Raw genomic sequence first — 20,918 nt, 5'->3', positions numbered from 1 at the left:
AGTCTAGCAAGTCGCTACCAGCTATATGGTAAATAAATATACGAAAACACATTCAATTTACGTTAATATAAATAGAAAATTAGTCTACTAAGCATTGCGACACTTGCAGTACTAGAAGTTCATGTGAGTCTTCTAACTTAATTAAAAAAACTATATAGTTTTTTCCCTCCCTAATGAAATTTTACAAATAAATCCTGACAAAAAATTTTTTTTTTGTTTTAATTCATATCTGTTTCTAGTTGATAGCAGAAATCAATAGCCAGCTGGCGCTCTTCCGTGACATGTTGATTCACATTGGCACCGCCAGGGATTCACCAGAATTAAGGGAGAAAATCAGAAAACTGAGAAGGATGTGTGTTGACGCTTGTAAACATACGGCACAACATCTTTTGCCACAAATAAGAAGGTAAATGCAAATAGAATAGAGTAGTTATTTCATCTAGGTAGGCTGTAGTCGGAGTGAAGTTACAAGTTTTAGGTGTACAAAAAAGAAAAAAACTTTTCTTAACGAACTTCATTCAAAAATTGGATGTGTCGTGTCTATAAAACGGGGAACATGCTCGGAAATGCGTCAGTGTAGAGATGCACAATGTAAAATTTAAATTCAGTAAACATGTATCTATTTCTTAACAAAAATACCAAAAATATTTTTTTGTATACGAAACTGTTTTTAGCAATGGCGTTCAAGCTTCTTTAAAGAGAGATCGCGAGTATGTCTTGATATGCTAATTTGTTAATGAGGATTTTATTCCAGAGAATCGAGAAAATTACTTTGTCCTACACTAGTAATATAATAATTAAGTCAAAACTAATTTTCATTTACCACCTGAACATAAATAGGTCTGTCTGATCTCAAATTTATTTCTTTATATCTTCTTCATAAATACAGTTAGAAAGCTGGAATTGTGCACAATTGTAGCGGTAAACGGGTACTAAAATTCTTCAAATTTTCGCAGAGATTACACCAATAGAACAGGAGATATACCATATGAAGGTAATGTAAAGCTCCCAAACTTTATCACCTTATGTCTCCTTAATAAATACAGCTAGAAAGCTGGAATTGTATACAATTATAGAGGTAAGCGAGTACTTTGATTGCATACCTTTTTGCAGAGATTTACACAAATAGAACAGGAGATACAGCAATTCGAAATATGAAGGAAATGTAAAGCTCCCAAACTTTATCACCTTATGTCTCCTTAATAAATACAGCTAGAAAGCTGGAATTGTATACAATTATAGAGGTAAGCGAGTACTTTGATTGCATACCTTTTTGCAGAGATTTACACAAATAGAACAGGAGATACAGCAATTCGAAATATGAAGGAAATGTAAAGCTCCCAAATTTTATCACCATATATCTTCTTAATAAATACAGCTAGAAAGCTGGAATTGTACACAATTATAGAGGTAAGCGAGTACTTTGATTGCATACCTTTTCGCAGAGATTTACACAAATAGAACAGGAGATACAGCAATTCGAAATATGAAGGAAATGTAAAGCTCCCAAACTTTATCACCTTATGTCTCCTTAATAAATACAGCTAGAAAGCTGGAATTGTACACAATTATAGAGGTAAGCGAGTACTTTGATTGCATACCTTTTTGCAGAGATTTACACAAATAGAACAGGAGATACAGCAATTCGAAATATGAAGGAAATGTAAAGCTCCCAAATTTTATCACCATATATCTTCTTAATAAATACAGCTAGAAAGCTGGAATTGTACACAATTATAGAGGTAAGCGAGTACTTTGATTGCATACCTTTTCGCAGAGATTTACACAAATAGAACAGGAGATACAGCAATTCGAAATATGAAGGAAATGTAAAGCTCCCAAATTTTATCACCATATATCTTCTTAATAAATACAGCTAGAAAGCTGGAATTGTACACAATTATAGAGGTAAGCGAGTACTTTGATTGCATACCTTTTCGCAGAGATTTACACAAATAGAACAGGAGATACAGCAATTCGAAATATGAAGGAAATGTAAAGCTCCCAAATTTTATCACCATATATCTTCTTAATAAATACAGCTAGAAAGCTGGAATTGTACACAATTATAGAGGTAAGCGAGTACTTTGATTGCATACCTTTTCGCAGAGATTTACACAAATAGAACAGGAGATACAGCAATTCGATATATGAAGGAAATGTAAAGCTCCCAAACTTTATCACCATATATCTCCTTAATAAATACAGCTAGAAAGCTGCAATTGTGCACAATTATAGAGATAAGTGAGTACTATGATTGCATACCTTTTCGCAGAGATTTACACAAATAGAACAGGAGTTACAGCAATTCGAAATATGAAGGAAATGTAAAGCTCCCAAACTTTATCTCCTTATATCTCCTTAAAAAATGCAGCTAGAAAGTTGGAATTGTATACAATTATAGAGGTAAGCGAGTACTTTGATTGCATACCTTTTCGCAGAGATTTACACCAATAGAACAGGAGATACAGCAATTCGAAATATGAAGGAAATGTAAAGCTCCCAAACTTTATCACCTTATATCTCCTCCAAAAATACAGCTAGAAAGCTGGAATTGTGCACAATTGTAGAGGTAATCGAGTTGTATGATTGTCTAAATTTTCGCAGAGGTTTCACCAATAGAACAGGACATGCACCAATTCGAAATATGAAGGAAATGTAAAGCTCCCAAACTTGAACCAGAAAGATATTTTAATTATAATCTTCTTGAAACTACTCTTCCTGAAAACGCCTGAAGCTAGTAATGCCTGGAAACCATCTGTTTCAATATTGTAAATTAACTCTTAGCAAGTCAAGGGGTCACAGTGGCGTAGGCCTTGGGCCGCCCTACTAGAACGGTATTACTTCATCGAGTGACAAATACATTTTTTTTTTAATATTTCTGTTATCAGTTTTACTTGCACTTTGCTAAAAAAATTTTAGTAAATAGTAAGAGAAAAAGCCACAACCGTAAATGCAGTTTGTCAGCATCCGAACCATGCTTGACTCAGGATGATCCAGTAAATCTACTTCAATTAAATTCTTGTTTTAAAGAAGCGTTTGGGTCAAACGCTTCAACATGAATGTAGGACTGATACGATACGGAAATTTTCCAGGAGAAACTTGAAACTTGTCTAGTAGTTATACTCTGTTGTGTTTACCAACCAATGGCGACCCGTTACCGCTTGTTTTTTGATTGAGTTTTGATTACGTATTTATGCATTTAGATAACTTTAACATTAAGTTAGTTTCTATTCAACTCTAAAAAGTGTGTTCCTTTTTGTTATTTGCATTGACAAAAGTATTAGTGTTGTAGTTGTTTAAAGTATAGTTGTTTGTCGGAGCGTGTAAAGCCCTAGACTCTGTTTTGTTTTCTGTTATTCATGTTGCTCTCGTATTGTTCCATTTTTTTTTTACTCTAAACACTGCAAAGACTGTTCAATATACGTGGCTGTGTTGTCGTTGCAGTTAATCGTACTAATATATCGTCAGAAACAGACATTTTGATTTAAAAAAAAAAAAAAAAAAAGTGGAACTGTCAGAACTAGAAGCATTAATACATCGAAATAAAATGTTTAAATAATTTTCAACATCAATTTTTTCGATATGGAATTTAAATTCTCTTAATTCACTAGAAAGATCTATTTATTTTTGTTTTGTTTTAGTATTGATACAAATATTTTGTCTTTTTCCAAAAAATTTGCCTATTTCATAGATATAAGTTAAATTTAAGTACAGTTTATAATTTTGTCCTTTGAACACATTATTCCATATCATTGGAGACCAATAATCATACGTCTTGAACGCTTTTTTTCTTGAACTACAACAGAAGGTCTGCCTGTTTAATGTTAACTAAATACCCCACGCTTACGGCCGGCCATCAGTTTGAGTAACATTTAACTTCAAGATCAAAATTATTTTCTCAAAATAAAATTTTACCCTTTATCTATTATAATAATTTGTAGACAACAAACAATTTTTAACTCGTAAGAAAAAGTTGTTCACTTATAATCTCGGAGTGTATCGAATACCCACCGTAAAGCAAGTGATTTTAAGTCATTTTCAAAAACAAGAAGACTACAGAATCTAAAGATTAATAATATATCGAGCAAAAGGATTAACTCAGTTATTGATTACTTCGCGACTTACAGCTCATTGTCCGATTACGGACAGTGTTGTAGGTAACGAGAGAACACTGTCCGAAGGCTGGCTATGCACTGAAAGAAAAAAAGCTCCATGAAAATATAAGTGACACTGGGTTGACGAAAACTTCTAGTTCCATTCCCTAGTAATGTGTTAAATAAGATGAAGTGCATGAAAAATTTTACCTTTATCACGTTAATGTATTGTTTTTCATAATAATTTTTACAATGTTTAATGCTCACAGTATACATTTTGGTTAAATTGCAGTGCTGTTGCGGAAGGAATTCCAGCAGATCATCCTCATCTTGTGCTTGTATTCTATATGTGCCAATTATTTTTGAAAGAACTGTCAAAGTGCAGTCGCCTAGTACAACTTATACCTATGGATATGACTGGATATTTTGGTAAATAATGTTATTTCTTTATGCAGAGAAAGTCATTAAATTATATACTTAAATTCAGGTTCGTTTTAAATAACAATAACAGTATACAGAAATCACTGTTTTAAGAAGCCGAAATTCTTGAACAAAACTTCGAAAATTCATTAAAGTTCTGGTACAATTACTTTGTGACATTCTTCTCTTTAATGTAATTCAATTTGCGCCAGCGCACCTGTTAATTCCAACCGCTTGAATGGGCCCAGTAAAACTGGGTCAGACCTGTAAAAGCAACGTTCTAAGCCCAGTCGTCACCTCATCCAAATGTAACAAAAGAACTTTAGCGACAAATCAATGCCTTTACCTTGATCGACCGTACCATGAATTGACAAATAGGACTTCTACTAGCAGCCTAATTATCAAAGAAATCTTCTTAAAATTAGGCTAATTTCTTCCTTCCAGTAGCCCCGTACAAAAGAGCATCGAATTCGTCCCTGCTCAAATCGAACCCAATCAAACAAAAAACCCAATTCAATGTTTACTTTTTGGTCATATAGGTTTAAACTCTTCTTAAGTTGAATTATAATCTTAGTGTTGCCCTACAGTAGTGAAATGTGGGTATACACTGAAGAAAAAGAAATCGTTCAGACTTCTGAAGTCAATATTTTGGTAATAACGTAACACTGCTAATCACTTCGTTCAACAAATAATTTGAGAAAGTACAATTGGGTTTTCCTAGTCAAAAATCATTGAATTGGGTTGGGACAAGTTATGAGAAGAGCTGGATAACTATTTATTACATAAATTTATGAAAATTAATAAAAAAACATTAATGGATTCTGCACTGAATCAGAATCAGATTTTGGTTATATTTACATTTATTCTACTTATATGTAAATATATTATCTGTTAATAAATAAATTCTCTAAAGAGCATTTAATAATAAACTGATCTGGATACAATTAATCAACTTACCTTTTCTTTTTTTTGTTAAATATTATAAGAATAATAATAAATTTAACGCCTATTTATGCTTTTATGAACCATTTATGGTAGAATAATTAGCAAAATTAGATTGTCAAAGGATAATAGATGAATTCCCTTTATTAAAAAATTTACGTTACGAAATAAATTGTTGAGAAATGTATTAATTATGCAACAATGATAAGAAAAAAGCTTAACTCACTTTGTATTGATTACCCAAGCTAAGGAACATTCAGAACTAAGTCTTATCAAAATATTTACCGTTGAAAATGTTTTAGTTATTAAAAATAAAAATCTTATAATTGTTATTTACTTTATATTCATCTGTTTGAACTAAAAGAAACGCTATTTTGAAACTTAAAAAAAGTGAAAATAAGAAATAAATATTAATTTTGTGTTGCCCATAAATTCAACTTTATTAACTCAATTTTACAACCTCAAGTTTATTTAAATAGGCAATAATTACTCCAAGTAATAATGCCATTTTGTTTTTTCCTTTTTTTTTCTATCTACTTAATTACTAAACAGAAAGTTTCATTATATTTCGTTTTGTGTTCATAGCGACATTAGTAGTTTCTTGTTCGTTTTGTTTGCAACAATCTTTCACACACCATCTATCATGTACTTAATATTTACATAAAGGTAGAATAAATGTAAATATAACCAAAATCTGATTCTGATTCAGTGCAGAATGCTCCATTAATTTTTTTTTGAAATCTCAAAAAGCAGTGATATAAAAACACGGATAATTTGATAATCGACTGCAATACGTACTGTGATTTTAAAAAAACAAACACAAAAAATGGCATGTTTATGTCTGAATTTGAATCAATAATTTCTAATTTTATAAATAGTTTTTTTACTTATTTTTTTTTTTTTTTTTTTACAGAAAATAGAGCTGGACCATCCAATCTTGGTAATGTGATTAGCCAGATTTTACTTTGCAAAACTATTGCACCCGATTTTAACCAAGAAGAGATTTGCAGCATTGCTAAAGATTCGCAAGAACTTTCCAGACTTTTATCAGAAATGCAAGAATTTTTACCAACTCAGGACGCAACTTCAGGTCTTATATATATATATTTTTATATATATAATATAAATACATACTTAAATTTTAATTAAATATCGCACTGGTATCTTCGAAATTGAGGGACTATATTTATATACCTATCCACTAGTCTGGTTTTTGGACATAAGAGCCAAAATTTATTCATTTATCTTATTAACAAGGTGAAATTTCCACTTTTACAAGGTGTTTTTACACTTATATCTTCTATTTAGAGAAACACTAGTCGTGCAATCCAACACTGGTCTTTTTTAATTTTACCATCGAATAAGAAAGTATCTAATTGTACAATCCTTCCTTGGTTTTGGAATGGAAGAAATAGAAATTAACACATTTATCGCACGAACTAAATAAGATTTTCCTCTTTTAAATCTTGTTATTGCACTTTTACCTTTAAATTATAATGAATTAGTTGGTATAATCCTGGACTGGTCTGGTTTTAGGATGTAAGAGATTGAAATAACACTTATTTTACACTTATAACATTTTTATCGCTCTAAGTATTCCTTTTTTACATTGTGTTCTTTCTTCCATAACTACCTTCGAATTGGATGACTCTATTTGTACTACTTAGTACTGGTGTAGTATTTGATTGGCAGAGATAGAACTTACTGTATCATTGTTTTTTTTAAACAGTTACCGGGCCTATTAATGAATATGATAGTATTATAATAAGTGGATGAATAATTGATTTATTAGATAAGGTAGCGTTTATTGATAAGAGTTGCTTGACGAAGCAAGCAAATTAGACCTCAAGTAAGTGAGGTTGATCAACATTAAAGAAAAACTTTAATGATGAATACTGTCTTCTATGAACACAACTGCATCTGTAGAAACTTAGCAAATTACACAAGCGTTAGTCATAGAATCCATTTTTACCTTTGAAGGTTTATCTGAACCATGTCTTTCCGAGCAGGAGTCCACATTTTTGAATTTTTGAAACCAATCGTTCATTCAGCACCCTTTCCTCTTTAACTCCATAAATTTTCCTGATTGCCTCGGCTTTAGTTCATCCAGTTTTTTTTTTTCATTTATACTTTAAAATCACATTCCTTAGTCGTATTGAACGAAACTCAAGTTAAAAGTAAACTGATAAATCAGAATTTGAAGTAACATATGTTTAACGACTAAGGGTCAAGAGTATATCATTCAGAGTTGACTTTTAGTAGATTAAATATAAAAGTAAACAGAAAATGCTAGAACTGTAATAAGGAAAATTTTTTACTTTACAAGAATATTATGATTATTATCACTATCCCCATGTTGGACACATAATCTGGTAGTTGGTCGTGAAGCCCGCCTGGAAAATAGGCATTACTTTTTTTTTTTTATTGTAATCAGTAAAAAGAGGAATGCCTGCGTTAATCTTGGTTCTAATATAAAATGCGATAGATTAAATCAAGAGTTATTTGCATACGATTCTGGTAACTTATTTCTTTTAAAGAGCAAAATTGGTTTCTTCTAATATAGAATTAAAATTAATTTGTTTAAACTAATGTCCTCTTAGATTAAAAATCTGTTTTTTTATTCGTTTTTTTTTATTTCAGAGAGACAAGCAGCACTAGTGAGTGAAGACGGTTGCAATAAATGGACAAAGAAATGCCGAAGAAATTCATTATATAAAAGTTTTGGTACTTTCTGCTGCATACATAGGCATAATTACCTTTGATAGCGAGTATATTAAGTTGGAATCCAAATATCCAAGACGTCACCTGGTGTCACTCCATGAGAAAAATAACAGAAAGCTGTGTGGCTCTATTGCAATATAGCCAATTATTTGCAATTTATTAAAAACTCTCTGAAGTAATTCTATATATTTCAATAAGACTCATAACTTTTCTATATCTTACAAAATTTGTCTTTCACAGATTATTTTTATTTTCTACAAAACACACTCACTTACATTTACATGTATACATACACACCTAAAATAAACACCATTCTAATAAAAAGCTGTTTAGAAAAATAATAAATCAAGTGACTAAAGGTAGGTTTATTAAATAATTGGAATGATTCACTGGGAATGATGGTTGGTATCAATTCTAAATACATTAAAAAAGTATAATAATATCTTTAAAATAATAACGTTAATAAAGAAAAGATTAGCTGAGTGATTACAGCACTGGATTCCCTCGTGGAGATTCCGGGTTCGAATCCAGTTAGCGGTCCTTAGAGTTTCACTTCCTAAGAGCTTCTTACAGCCCACTGTCCGGTGTTGTCTATAAAGAGAGAACACTCTCTAACAGTGCGCTGGTAAAAAGCTCTAGGCGCCAATGACCTCAGTTGTTGACGCGCCTTAAATTAAAAACAAAACAAAAAAATTATCACAAGACGTAGAAAAATTAGTGAAAAGTGAAATGGTGCCTCAAAAAAAAAAACATAAATAATTTTATCAATAATCAAAACTTATAATTGAATCCCAATATTTGGCTGGAAATGAAATAAGAGATTGAAGTGATCAGTTTTACCTTTAATGGCTCAATAACGATTGGTATTTGCTGAATACTGGAAATACTGATTAGAAATTCAAATAGAGCTGTCTTTAAATTGCAACAAAACTTTATCGTAAATATTACGATAGTTGCAATAAATAGTATTGCATTGCTGTTTTTGGTTATTGGCCTGTGTAGCGTATTCACCATGAATGCAAGGCATGCGCTTGCATACATTCCGCGGAATCCATTTGAAAGTATCCCCTACAACCTTCGATTAGAAGCTTTACTTTAATTATAATTTAAACTTAAATCTCCATAAAAACACTGACGTTCACTGCCACTACAAATCACGAGCTTTGGTGACGTCAAGTTGTCTGAATATTCGATCACAGTAAATTGTTCTGAAGACAGCTGTACAATGCAGCCGACTAGTTGCCAATAATTGGCTGAATTCTGTTTTGCTCAGCCACTGTGAGCGGTGAACCATTGTTTGATTTTGCTACCAATTTATCCTCATTCAAGAATATGGATCAAGAATTTATAAATTCGCACTATTATTAAAGTATGTTTTTCATTTTTGTAACTTGGGTGAAAAGTTTTTCACCCAAGATTAATTATCGATTCTGGTCCTCAAGTAATTGAAATGTACAAACAAATCTTTTGTGCGTATTTGTTCTATCAAAAAACGTTAAAATTATGTGGCTGTGCGGCTTATAATCGTTATCATGCAAATTGTAATGAGTCTTCCATTTGTAAATCGTTTGTAGTTTAGAACGCACTATATAGTTTATAGAACTTGAAGAAAATGAGACATTAAATAGTGGTAAATACAGTTAATCCATTTAAGGTATATATATATTTATAATATGTATTTAAAGTATAGAAGAGCAAATATTCATCAGCAAAAAATTTGTTTATACATTTAAAATTAACATGCCTTCAATCAAAATTCTGGATACGCCACGGCCAGGGTGTTTTTGTGCCCCAGTTCAGCAATGCTTTCAGCCATGGGTATCTTGTAGATAATATTCCTTTTTTAGAGGTCCAGTTAAAATAGTTTTGTAATTAAAAAATAAAAAATTACACGAGGTTAAACAATTGGTAATACATGTGTGATTAACGTAATAAAACAATTTACTGTATATATTTAACGCAGCATAACAAGTCTGCTATATGACCGCTTACTGAAGAATTAGATACATTGGAAGAATGACCAGTACTGTAAAGTACAGAAAATTGCTGATTTGAACCTACATACCCTTGTAACCACAATGGGAAATCAACTCCCAATAATCACATCAGATTAGAACTTGTATAATGTATCTAAAAAGGTTCAGATAAGAAGTTTAATACCTTTATGTTGTATCACTTGAAAACAGGCACATTAAAAATGATGTATGCACTTTGCATGTACAAACACAAAACATTATGAATTTCTTATAGATCTAATCCATGCTAGTTAATTTATTAAACTGGATTTACTTTGTTATTATTAGGGCCAGGAAGTTCATGCTCTAAAATCTCTTAAAAAATAAATTACAAAATTATAAATGATTTGAAAATGTGCACTAAAACTTGTTGCAATGTACTAATGCACATTGTATTTATAGTTGAGAAGAAGATACCCTTTGTTGCGTTTTTAAAATAAGGAAAGAATGACAGTTTACCTCCTATAAGTGAGTGATATTGTTCACAGAAAAAGCTACTGGATATAAGATATGACCTAAACTACCAGCATTTTTCTTTAACCCATTTAGCCAAGAGGCATTCTACCAATCAGTGCTTCTCCAAACGCTTTGATTCTCCTATTATTTAATTTCCTCTCACGAAATTGCATCGTGATGGCAACTGCTGGCTCGTAATATCCACACAGTTTGATGTTGAGGATTCTACACCTTTTTAATTTTTTCCCTGTCCCTCCACCAATAGATAGGCAGCATTCAATGATACCAAGAACTCAGCCTAGATCAACGGTATTATGAGTTCACTTTTTTACTTGGTGAACAAATATATGGCATCTTATCATTTGTTTCTGTCGGAAGCAGGTAAATAACCGTAAATGCATTAAAAATAACCGAGATTCAAAGGTTTTTTTTAAATGTGCTATAATTGATAATCGCATAAATATGCATTTATATACAAAAGCAAAATAAAGAAACTTATGAACTTCTTAGCCCTAGTACTACTCCGAAGTATTTAAAGTATGTTCACAACAAAAGTTTATTTTCATGAATAAAATAAAAGTGTACTATTTTCATAAATTTATTACAGTTATTTTATATATTGTTGATATACTGAAACATGGTTTTTGTTGGGTAGCTGGTTGAATCCGCAATGCTGGACAATTCAAAGATTTTGTTCGTCATAATATACTCTTTTTTTTGTAAATTCTGATCAATTTCGGATTGCTATACATCTACAGAGATTGGTTCGCATCACGTTTGTGTAACGAAAATTTATTTTTCCTTATTTACCAAATCATATGATTGGCTCTTATTCGTAACCTACAAATAGTTTTTATTTATATTAACAGCATAATCTCGACTAGAGCGATGTACCAAGAGGGAAAGCGCGGATAATTATTACAACCTAGGGCTACTTCCACCTTGAAAGACTGAAAGTATTGCGTTCGGACGCCACACAGGTCGCAGGGTGCCATTCCAGCTTGAGTGGTTTCAGATTGTGTGTGAACAAAAAATGTATATTGGAGGGCGATGATGGCTAAGAGGTAGATGCGCCCCTTTCCCAAAAGAACAGCATAATTCCAGTTATTTAACCAAATCAAATGGAGGGCTGTAGAATAAATAAAAATGTCTTTTCTTATTTTATCCTTTATTTAAAAAGAAATTAACTAAAAAAGCTATTTATTAGATAGATCGAATTAAGGAAACATAAATATTATATATTTACTAGTTTAGGGCGACACTGGGCTATGTATCCAAGTGGAAGAAGTTCACAACTAAATTTTATAATCGCGGTAATAAAAATTGTTTATAAAGCCATTTTACGGTGTTTCAAATGAATAACAGCCTGTGGTAATATTAAAATAAATAATTTTCATAGCATGTCCACTTGGTCAAAATACAAAAAGGTACAAATTTAAGTCAATGTAATTTTATGGAAGGTCGCTTGAATTATGGATTTTCAAAAAGATTTTGCTGGCACAAAAAGATTTCTCACGCTACTTGCGAGCTTATTGTTTTTCTCTCTCACTCTCTAGAAAGAAGTTACCACATTTAAAAACTCGGATGAACGAAAATTAATTCCTCAAAAGGAATAGCTCAGCGTTGGGACCGTACAGCAAACTGCAATACTTACTAATTCTCTCTTTGAAGGCAATCGTTTTGGCTTAATCATTGTTTACGAGTAATATCATGGAATAAAGTAGGAATAGAAACAATTCATGCAGCATGAGTGTCTTCAATGTCAAAACTAACAGTATACAGTTGCAACGGTCACACCCATCGAAGAAGTGTAATGCGAATACAATCAATACACAATATTAACAGTACTGCAGTTTGAAGACAAATCTATTGAATACAAACTATACAAATAACATTTGACAGAAACTTTCTAAATGAAATTCAAACTTCATTACACAATACCGATGGAAGAATACTTCTCTGAATATAGAAAAAAAAAATCCGAAATCGGTTAGATGATTTTGAAAAAATTGACGAATAAAATCTAACATATATATATTTACGTTATTCAGAAACTCAATGGGGGACCATTCTGTTGATTCTTTAGAGGCATATAATAAGTGATTTTGTAGTGTATTTCTAGAACCATGTTTTTATAAATAGTGAAAGTCAAGTAATGCCTATTCTTTCAGGCGGGCTTTATGCCCAACTACTGATCAAAGGTGACTAGCTAATTATTGTATTTAAACGAGTAATTATTTCTTATTTAGGTTAACAAACGTGAAGCTAGTGATCTTTTAATGCTTTCATTACATAAATTAAAGCTAATGTACTAGCTTTCTATAAAGTAAGAGTAAAACTTTACACAGTTCTGTGGAGTCTCTTTGCCTTCATGTCTCGCCAATGGTGAAGCTCTGATGTGTTCACTGAGCATGAGAAGAAAAATTAGGGACTATAATATCTAGTAAAGATAGCTGCTGTAAGATTTGGACAAATCTTAGTTATGACTAATTCTTATTACTAAATTAGGCATAGCCTGTTTATGATTAGCATTTGAAGATTTAATCAAACCATTTATGATGTCTAAAAACTAAATCAACCGAAAAACTGCATATCCAAATCTTCAATTGTTATTCGTAAACGGGCTAAGAATAATTTAGACGGGATTTAGAGTATTTGTCATGACAAAGTCTTATCTTGTCCTGGCTCCTGGAAACACTAACGGCACTTGTTGATTAACTTTCATTCTCCAAGTGGCATTCACGCATCACCACGAACTGAAAAGTTTCTTAAGGAGCGCCTCTTATTCGTATCCTTTTCCATCCGGTGCACACGATCAACCTCCATTTTTATTTCTGTGAGAACCTCTATTTTTATGATGTCATTCAAAATGTGGTATTTATAACATGTTCCCGTCTATTGTTATTTGAAATTCTTCTAAGAAACGCATTTCGGAATGCTAAAGCCTTTCTTTGATGTTCGCTTCAATACATCACGATTGGCGAGCAGAGAACAATAATTTTTTTTTTAGAGAGATCCCATTTTAGCACCAACTCAAGATATTTAAAAGAGGGATCCAGTTATATCGGTAATTCTTTTTGGTCCGATCAGGGCTTAACGGTTCGAAAAGTCTACTGAGGTTGAATCCTTTTTCAAGAACAAATATTAGAGGCACATTGGGTGGAAAAATACCGCGAAAGAGGCTACTTATAGGATGGCTCCACGATGTGGGGCGCTGATCTGAGTAAGATGGACATCAGATTGAGGCTAGAGATAAGATCGTCTTAGGCGAGTGACTAGACGACCACAGTAATTCAGGGACCGTAGAGTTACAGGTAGAAGTAAAAGATAACTCTTATTATCGAGAACGAAAATCGATTAATAAATATATTTGGTGGTTTCATATATTTTCCACGCTTTTGATGAACTTCTAAATCTTAATGAATCAAAATATTATTTACTGAACATATATAAGCAATAGGTTTTACATTACACAACTTAAAAGAAGAAATTGAAAGCAATAATAAGATATATATCATTAATATAATAAGCAATAAAGATGGATTCAAAATAATGTAACTCTGGAATTGAGATTTCAATTAACGTCAGAAAAAAAAGCAACTAGTAGTGCCTAAACCGCCTCATTAATGGGAAACGGTATTTCTACATAATATAAAAATTTGCTGGATTTTTAATACTGTGAAAAGGTCGAATCTATTTTTGAATGCATTGTTGCTCACGTTGGTTTTTCTTGTATTTAAAAGTCATTTGACAAAAATGATTGCTTTATTTATTTATTCTTAACTTCATTGTTTTAAGTTCTTTAAGTTTATTGAAATCCTGTTTATTTGACTTCATATCCAGTGGTGTATTCTCCATTAATGCAAAGCATGCACTCACGGTTATATATCTTACATGTATTTTATGAACTCGAACGAGATTAGTATGTATGATATTGAAAATGTCTTCATCATTCGATTAGAAGTTTTGATTTAAGTTAAACGTAAAGTTTAACGAAACGACGAAGTTCTACGCACTGTACGAAGAGGTACTATTACTTTCTTAGTGAATTCTACTTCATCTTCGTACTAGAACACTTCTCCATCAGTTGACCAAGCGACATTATTGAGCAACCAATTGACGGCTTAATGTTTTTCGTCAGCACTGTTTATGTATTCCGTGAGTTTACTCTTTCAGACATCATTCTATCTTCTTAGAGTAATCAGTAGAAAATTTTTTTCTATGATTTAGGAGGCTAACGAGATGTAAACATTTGAATGGATTTGGTTTTATTTCAGTTCAAAATGAATCCATCCGGACGGACACCTCTCGAAATGCATCTTATGCATGCATATTCGAAAAACATCTTTTAAGTAACCAACCCTTTTAATTCACCAATTGTTCTACGAAGGTCAGCCTTCATCGCTTTTGAAAAAATGTTTTGTAGAAAGTAACAAATTGGCGCGATCCGAAATTTATTATTATAAAGTAATGTCCCTAAACTCGATGCGAATTTCTTTCTGAATTCCGTTTTCTCTATCCCTATTCGGTGTTTTGGTATAGCACAGAGCGGTAAGGTCGTTTCTTAAATATTGCAACGCAGTTCATGAACTAAAATAAAAATTATGGATAAGAAAAAATAATCGAATTGTACTTCGGATTAAAAACTTGACACATTAAAAGTAGATATCCTAAATATTCTTTTCACGAATTTAAGATGTGCAAACTAATCTATTTTAGTCTGGATTTTAGTGCTCAAGAGCATGAAGAGGCATACAAATATGTAAATAAATTCAACAAACATTAAATTTAGTTCAGATATAAAGGGACTAAACGGGCTTAATACTACAAGTGAGGTAAAACTCGGTGAACTGTATGTTTTTAATATGGTATTTGCATGCTTTGGGATAGAATTCAAAATGCACCTCTGTATATTGACAAAACTTATCAAATAAGCAACCATTTTTGTTTCAATAAAATTCCTGATTATTTTTTTGTAGCAGTTCTAACAGTGTGCTTAAACTTAAGACTAACTAAATCTGGATTAAAGTTCATGCCTTAGGAGCCAATCCAAACATCTATCATCTGTCACAGTACTTTCTCTTACCGCTATTTTTAAAGTTCTAATTGACCATTCAACCAATAGTGTAGTTTTCTACTGGTTACTAATACTGAGTCTGCTCAGAATTTTCTTCTAAATTATAAAACATTCTCTTATTCATTTTTTACAAGATTTTTTCATCACACAAGTGCAGCATCTCTTATTTACATGAGTCTGTATTACGCACAATTCCTGTGAGATGAGTCTTTGAGATTGCCAAAGCTCGCTTTCGACTGCCTTGTGACTTTCATCACACAGTCAAAATTTACATTTCATTCCTAAAGTCAGTTTTCCATGTATTTCTTCTAAAAAATTGAAAAAATATTTTGTTGGTATGTCAGCTATCTGTCAGAGGTTAAAAAATGTTTCATTTATATAACAATAGAATTGTGTTTTTGATGATTGGGAAGGGACCAGCTCAATGATTAGCGCGCTGGATTTTAATCGGAGATCCCGGCTTTGAATCTATTGTTTCTACTTCTTTTTTTAATTTTTCGGCCCTTAGTTCCCCCTTCAAGGGGCTTTTTACAGCTCACTGTCCAGTGATGAGCAGTGTTGTAACGAGAAAATATGGCCCGGAGGTCGTCAGAGCACTAAAAGGCTCCGGAGGCCAATGAACTCAGAAGTTGACAAGCCTTAAATAAAAAAAGAACACGTTGTAATGGTTGGCTGTGGCCAAGAAGCATAATTTTCTGTAAAATATCCCAGGAAAAAACTAGTTTTATTTTCCGTTGATCGATCAAAAGCTCTGCCGTCCCTTAATGTCACTTTTAACTGTATGTCAAATTTGAATTTCTGCAATTTTCTAATTACTAAATACCAATATCTTTTCATAAAAATTTTCAAAATGTGTATTTCTTGTAAAACAATACGGAAATTGGCATGAAGTGATAAGAGAAGGTATAATGTGTAGCTTTAACTTGGAGTAACTAAATCTATCGTAAATTTTTATCCTGGATTCCTAAGCGCATTTATTACTATTGCAACGTAAACTGAATAAGTTTGATGTAAAGATATGATCAAAAGTCGTTTAAATTGAAGGTTTACATTATGCTGACTTGTAACTTACAACTTTATATATATTTTAAACGTGCCGAAAATAGTGCTTTTATGAATAATAAAGTATTTTTATCCATTAAAAAAAATAAAATATAATATAAAAATTTTATTTCCATATTTTAATTAGTAAAGAATTAGTGCGGAATAAATAATAGGTGAGAAATTATTCCTTAGGTATGAGTATATGGATATTGAAACATAAATAAACATTAACTTATCCTAAAACTTGTTTATCTAATTATAAGATACAAAACCACTCGGTTGCAAAACTGGTCACCTTGATTATTTGAGATTTCAGTTTAGTTATTTTCTTTAAATTTATTATTGGTACATTTATATCTTCGGAGGAGACACAAGACAGGTTCAGAATTAGTTTAAAAATTAGTTCGTATTCTCTATAGTTACTTGGTCCAACTAGACAAACTTGAGTGGGAATGACTACTGAATGTTCTATCAGTGACAGCTTCTATCATCCTTATTCGACTAAACCATTTTCTCATCTGAATGCCATGAAATTCGTGAGAGAGTCAGTTTAACGTTACTTTTTCCAATGATGATAACAGACACTTTTAATACTTAAAACATTAATTTTTGTTTTTGTAAGAGCAAATAATATTCTTAATATTACTTTTTTGCTTTTTCCGAAATAATAGTTTAATGAATCAAAGCGGAATATCTTTTCTACTATCTCCATTGGGATTTCAATCGTATATGGTATACTCGTACCTATTAATGGGGTAACTTATTAATAGGAAGTAACTTTTGTTATCGGGGATATTACCCCGACAGGTCTATTTTGCTTCCACTGGTGCTAAGTGAGGGCTGAAGTGAATAGATGTAGTGGCGGCTGACGCTAGAGCTCTTTTGGGAATTTCGAACTGGAAAGCAGCCGCATAAGAAAGGGCAGGATGGCGGATACTCATTAGAGAGGCCAGGACTCACCACGAGTTGTAGCACCGTATAGTAGTAGTGGTGCCAGGTGAGACCGGTCACCATCGAGCACCCTTCGGTGATGAAACCACCCACCGATTCTCAAGAGAAGTTCTAGGAGGAAGCCAGATGTCAAAGAGAACCACACTCAAGTACCAACTCGCCTTTTCACTCTAATTAATACCTTTCCTAGATACTCTGAAGAAGAATCTCCCAAGTTAAAAGAAACTCAGAGATTCTAGAGAGAAGTAAATACTCTTCCTACGCCTGGTACCTCCAGGTATTGTAGAGTAGCCTCAGAAATAGCGGGGATTCAGCATTTGGGAATAACACTCGCTGATGCCAACACCTCTCCGCTAAGGCTTATTAGATGTTCTTAGGACGTCTTTTCCAAGAGTGGTGATTTCCTCGGGAAGTTTTATAAAGAGAGAGAGAAAAGAGGAGAGAAAGTTTTAAATTCAGGGTTAACCACTCCTTGGTGTCAATGCAGTCCTTGCCAAAACTCTCTTAACCAGGCTCGAGGACATTTTCGAACATCAAATCTTTCATAATTTTGCACTCTCGCTTTTACAATAGTATTATCGTAGCACAAAAATTTCTGGGGGCAAATAATGGTGCTGAAAGGCCAGAAATATAATATGGTCTTACAGTGCCGTAAAGCGTCGTTACATATCTTTTGATACCTTTCTATCGAAGTAGGTATACATAAAACTGTGATAAAAATCTAGTTAAAAGCGGTCCCCTAGCGAGCTACAACAATTCAAAACGAACTTGAGGCTCTGTTATTATAACCCGCCGTTTGCATCAAGATCTTCTACTGTAGGAATATCCATCACGTTACACATTGGCTGTATGCGAGCAATATATCGGTAACCTCTACGTTTAGCTAATAACAAAGCCGCTCGGGCACTCTTGTCGGTGTTATACTCAGAGTAACGTTTAGAAAATTGAGACATTCTTTTCATGTAAAGAAACAATAAACAAAGAGCTAAAGATCAAACAAATCTTGTTTAGCAGTTCTAAATGAACAGAGGAATATTAATAGGGGATAAATAAAAATTTTAAGAGTTTATTGTCTTCTGTTCTCTTCTTAACTGTTATAAAAAAAAAACTAAAAACTAAAGTTTGTGAAAAACAGTGGTATTAGTAGACGTGGGAAGTGAAAGATGGGACAAAAATGAAATTTAGAGAAAGTTATTAAACTGATATTTAAAGTAATCAATTTGATCACTTCTTTTAGTAACAGAGTGTGTTTTTATTAAAACAACAATGATCAAGAAAAAGAAGTAGTGTTTTTATGTAGAGATTTTCGTTTTAATGATTCTTTACATGTAGTATTGACTGTCATAAAACTTCAAAATATTAACATAACATTGACTAAAGTTAATAATTTATTGTAGTTTGGAGTGGAATTTTGAGTGAGTACTTTTAAAATATCACCGTTTCTTCTCAGCTAGCCCAAAACTAAAATGGAACATTAATGTCGCTAGCTATTGTTCCCATAAAGAATAATTCTTACACCATATATATGAAAAAATATATAAAAAAAAAAAGTAACATCTTTTGTGATTTACTAATCTTCTATAGTTTATGATGTATATTAGAAAAATAATATATTTATTATGTATGATTTATAATATTCTTTATGTATACAAGGTGTAGAAGATTGAACTGGGCCATACTCTTGAGAAGATAGCTATACATTTCAATTGCGAACTCAAAGCTCATATACAAGCATGGTCCTATTCTCATCCGTTTTCGAGAAATACCATATTTTATTTTATTTTTTTTTTAATATCTTCTTGTTTGCATTAAAATGCTCTAACTCCTTAGGTGATAGAGTTAAAGCTAATTTAATTAAACCAATAAATGAATAAAAAACATTTAATTTCATCAAGAGCAGAATATTACTTTTCGATTATTAAAGGAGTTGGTAACTCTTTAGAGCATAAAATTATAAAAACGTAATGTTCAAAATTCATATAACTAATTATCTTGCACCAACTCTGTCCATTTTCAGTCAGTAACCTGTCAAATTTCTTAAAATTTTATAACAGAGCACCTTGAAAACTAAAATAATGGTGAAAATAAACAAGTTTAAAATACAGAAAATATTAGACATAAATTTATTAAATTTTATTAATTCAATTTTATTTCTGAATGTTTAATTTTTTCACTTGATTTATTATTAAATTGATGTATTATCTAAAATAACATTCCTTTTATTTAAATTTTTAATTAATCATTTGTCGGTTGTTTTGCAGTCAAGAAGTTATAAATTAAAGGAAACGTTAGCATTTTTTGCTATTAATAAACGTTTTTCACTTGTACCAATTGTTAATCTTATGCAAAATTCATATTTTCTTGCAATTAAATTTGAATTACCTCTAACTCACTTGTTCAGTTAAGGTCGTTAAGGCAGTTTTTTGCTTCTCTTAAAATGAAAAATAAATTTTTTTTGAAATATTTTTACTTTCGGAGCACGTATATATGGACATTATCGCACATGAGTTTTAGCACCACCTCCGTAATTATGGCCAGTTCAACCTGTTACACCCAGTATATTATTGACTGTAGAATTGTATCAACACCAAAAATTAAATATACATTTAGATAAACTTTTGTATATAAAACAAAAAAAGTGTTCATTATGAACAATGATAATAGAAATGTAGATTTAGTAGTTATTTTCTTATTGTAAATAAATCAGATATTTAAAAACACGAAGTGGATTATGTAAAAAAAAAAATTTGCATTTTCTGGGCAACATTAATTTAAAATTTCAGTTTTGATAACGGCTCTAGCCCCCAAAAAAAATCAGAAATCTTAATTGGTTCCCGACAATAGAGCAATGAATATTAGAGTGAACTTTGAATCAATTGATATTTTAACACTGAAAATTTTAGGATTTGTATTAAAACTTTGTTTGCTTTATGTTTACACACATGAGTTCGCCTTAGTCTTGAATATATCCGCTGCACACTGCATAAGGGATATTTATGGCTCAGCCATCAGAGAACTCAATTATAGCTAAATTCAAATAAAAACCCAATTAAAATAAATATATTTCGAATTAGATTAAAAAATAATAATGTTTACACTAAAAATTTATTTCCACATTTTTAAGGTTAGATTTATTATTATGTGCAAATATGAAAACGTAAATAATAATAAAAAAATATTTATATGCAATTGAAA

General features: G+C 31.6%; 1 protein-coding gene across 2 annotated transcripts in view; it reads left to right on the top strand.

The window, feature by feature from the left end:
* The window catches only part of dcma (decima), a 211,821-nt gene extending 190,909 nt beyond the window's left edge, over nt 1-20,912 (top strand). The window contains exons 3-7 of one of the 2 annotated variants that reach the window (XR_012461497.1): nt 240-406; nt 4,390-4,526; nt 6,373-6,549; nt 8,100-12,078; nt 12,208-20,912. Coding sequence is in view for 1 of the 2 variants with exons in the window: in XM_074138624.1 (XP_073994725.1) it covers nt 240-406; nt 4,390-4,526; nt 6,373-6,549; nt 8,100-8,221 (603 nt within the window). In the remaining variant the exon portion in view is untranslated. Of the gene's footprint in view, nt 1-239; nt 407-4,389; nt 4,527-6,372; nt 6,550-8,099 lie in introns of both variants that reach the window. The other variant, XM_074138624.1, reaches the window with a different exon arrangement.
* Nucleotides 20,913-20,918: the final 6 nt, after the last annotated feature.

The sequence above is a fragment of the Rhodnius prolixus genome, unplaced genomic scaffold, assembly GCF_049639745.1.
Source record: "Rhodnius prolixus isolate KJV_2025 unplaced genomic scaffold, Rpr scaffold_11, whole genome shotgun sequence".
In the NCBI taxonomy this organism is placed as follows: Eukaryota; Metazoa; Arthropoda; class Insecta; order Hemiptera; family Reduviidae; genus Rhodnius; species Rhodnius prolixus.
This window is presented reverse-complemented; position numbering and strand designations above follow the sequence as displayed.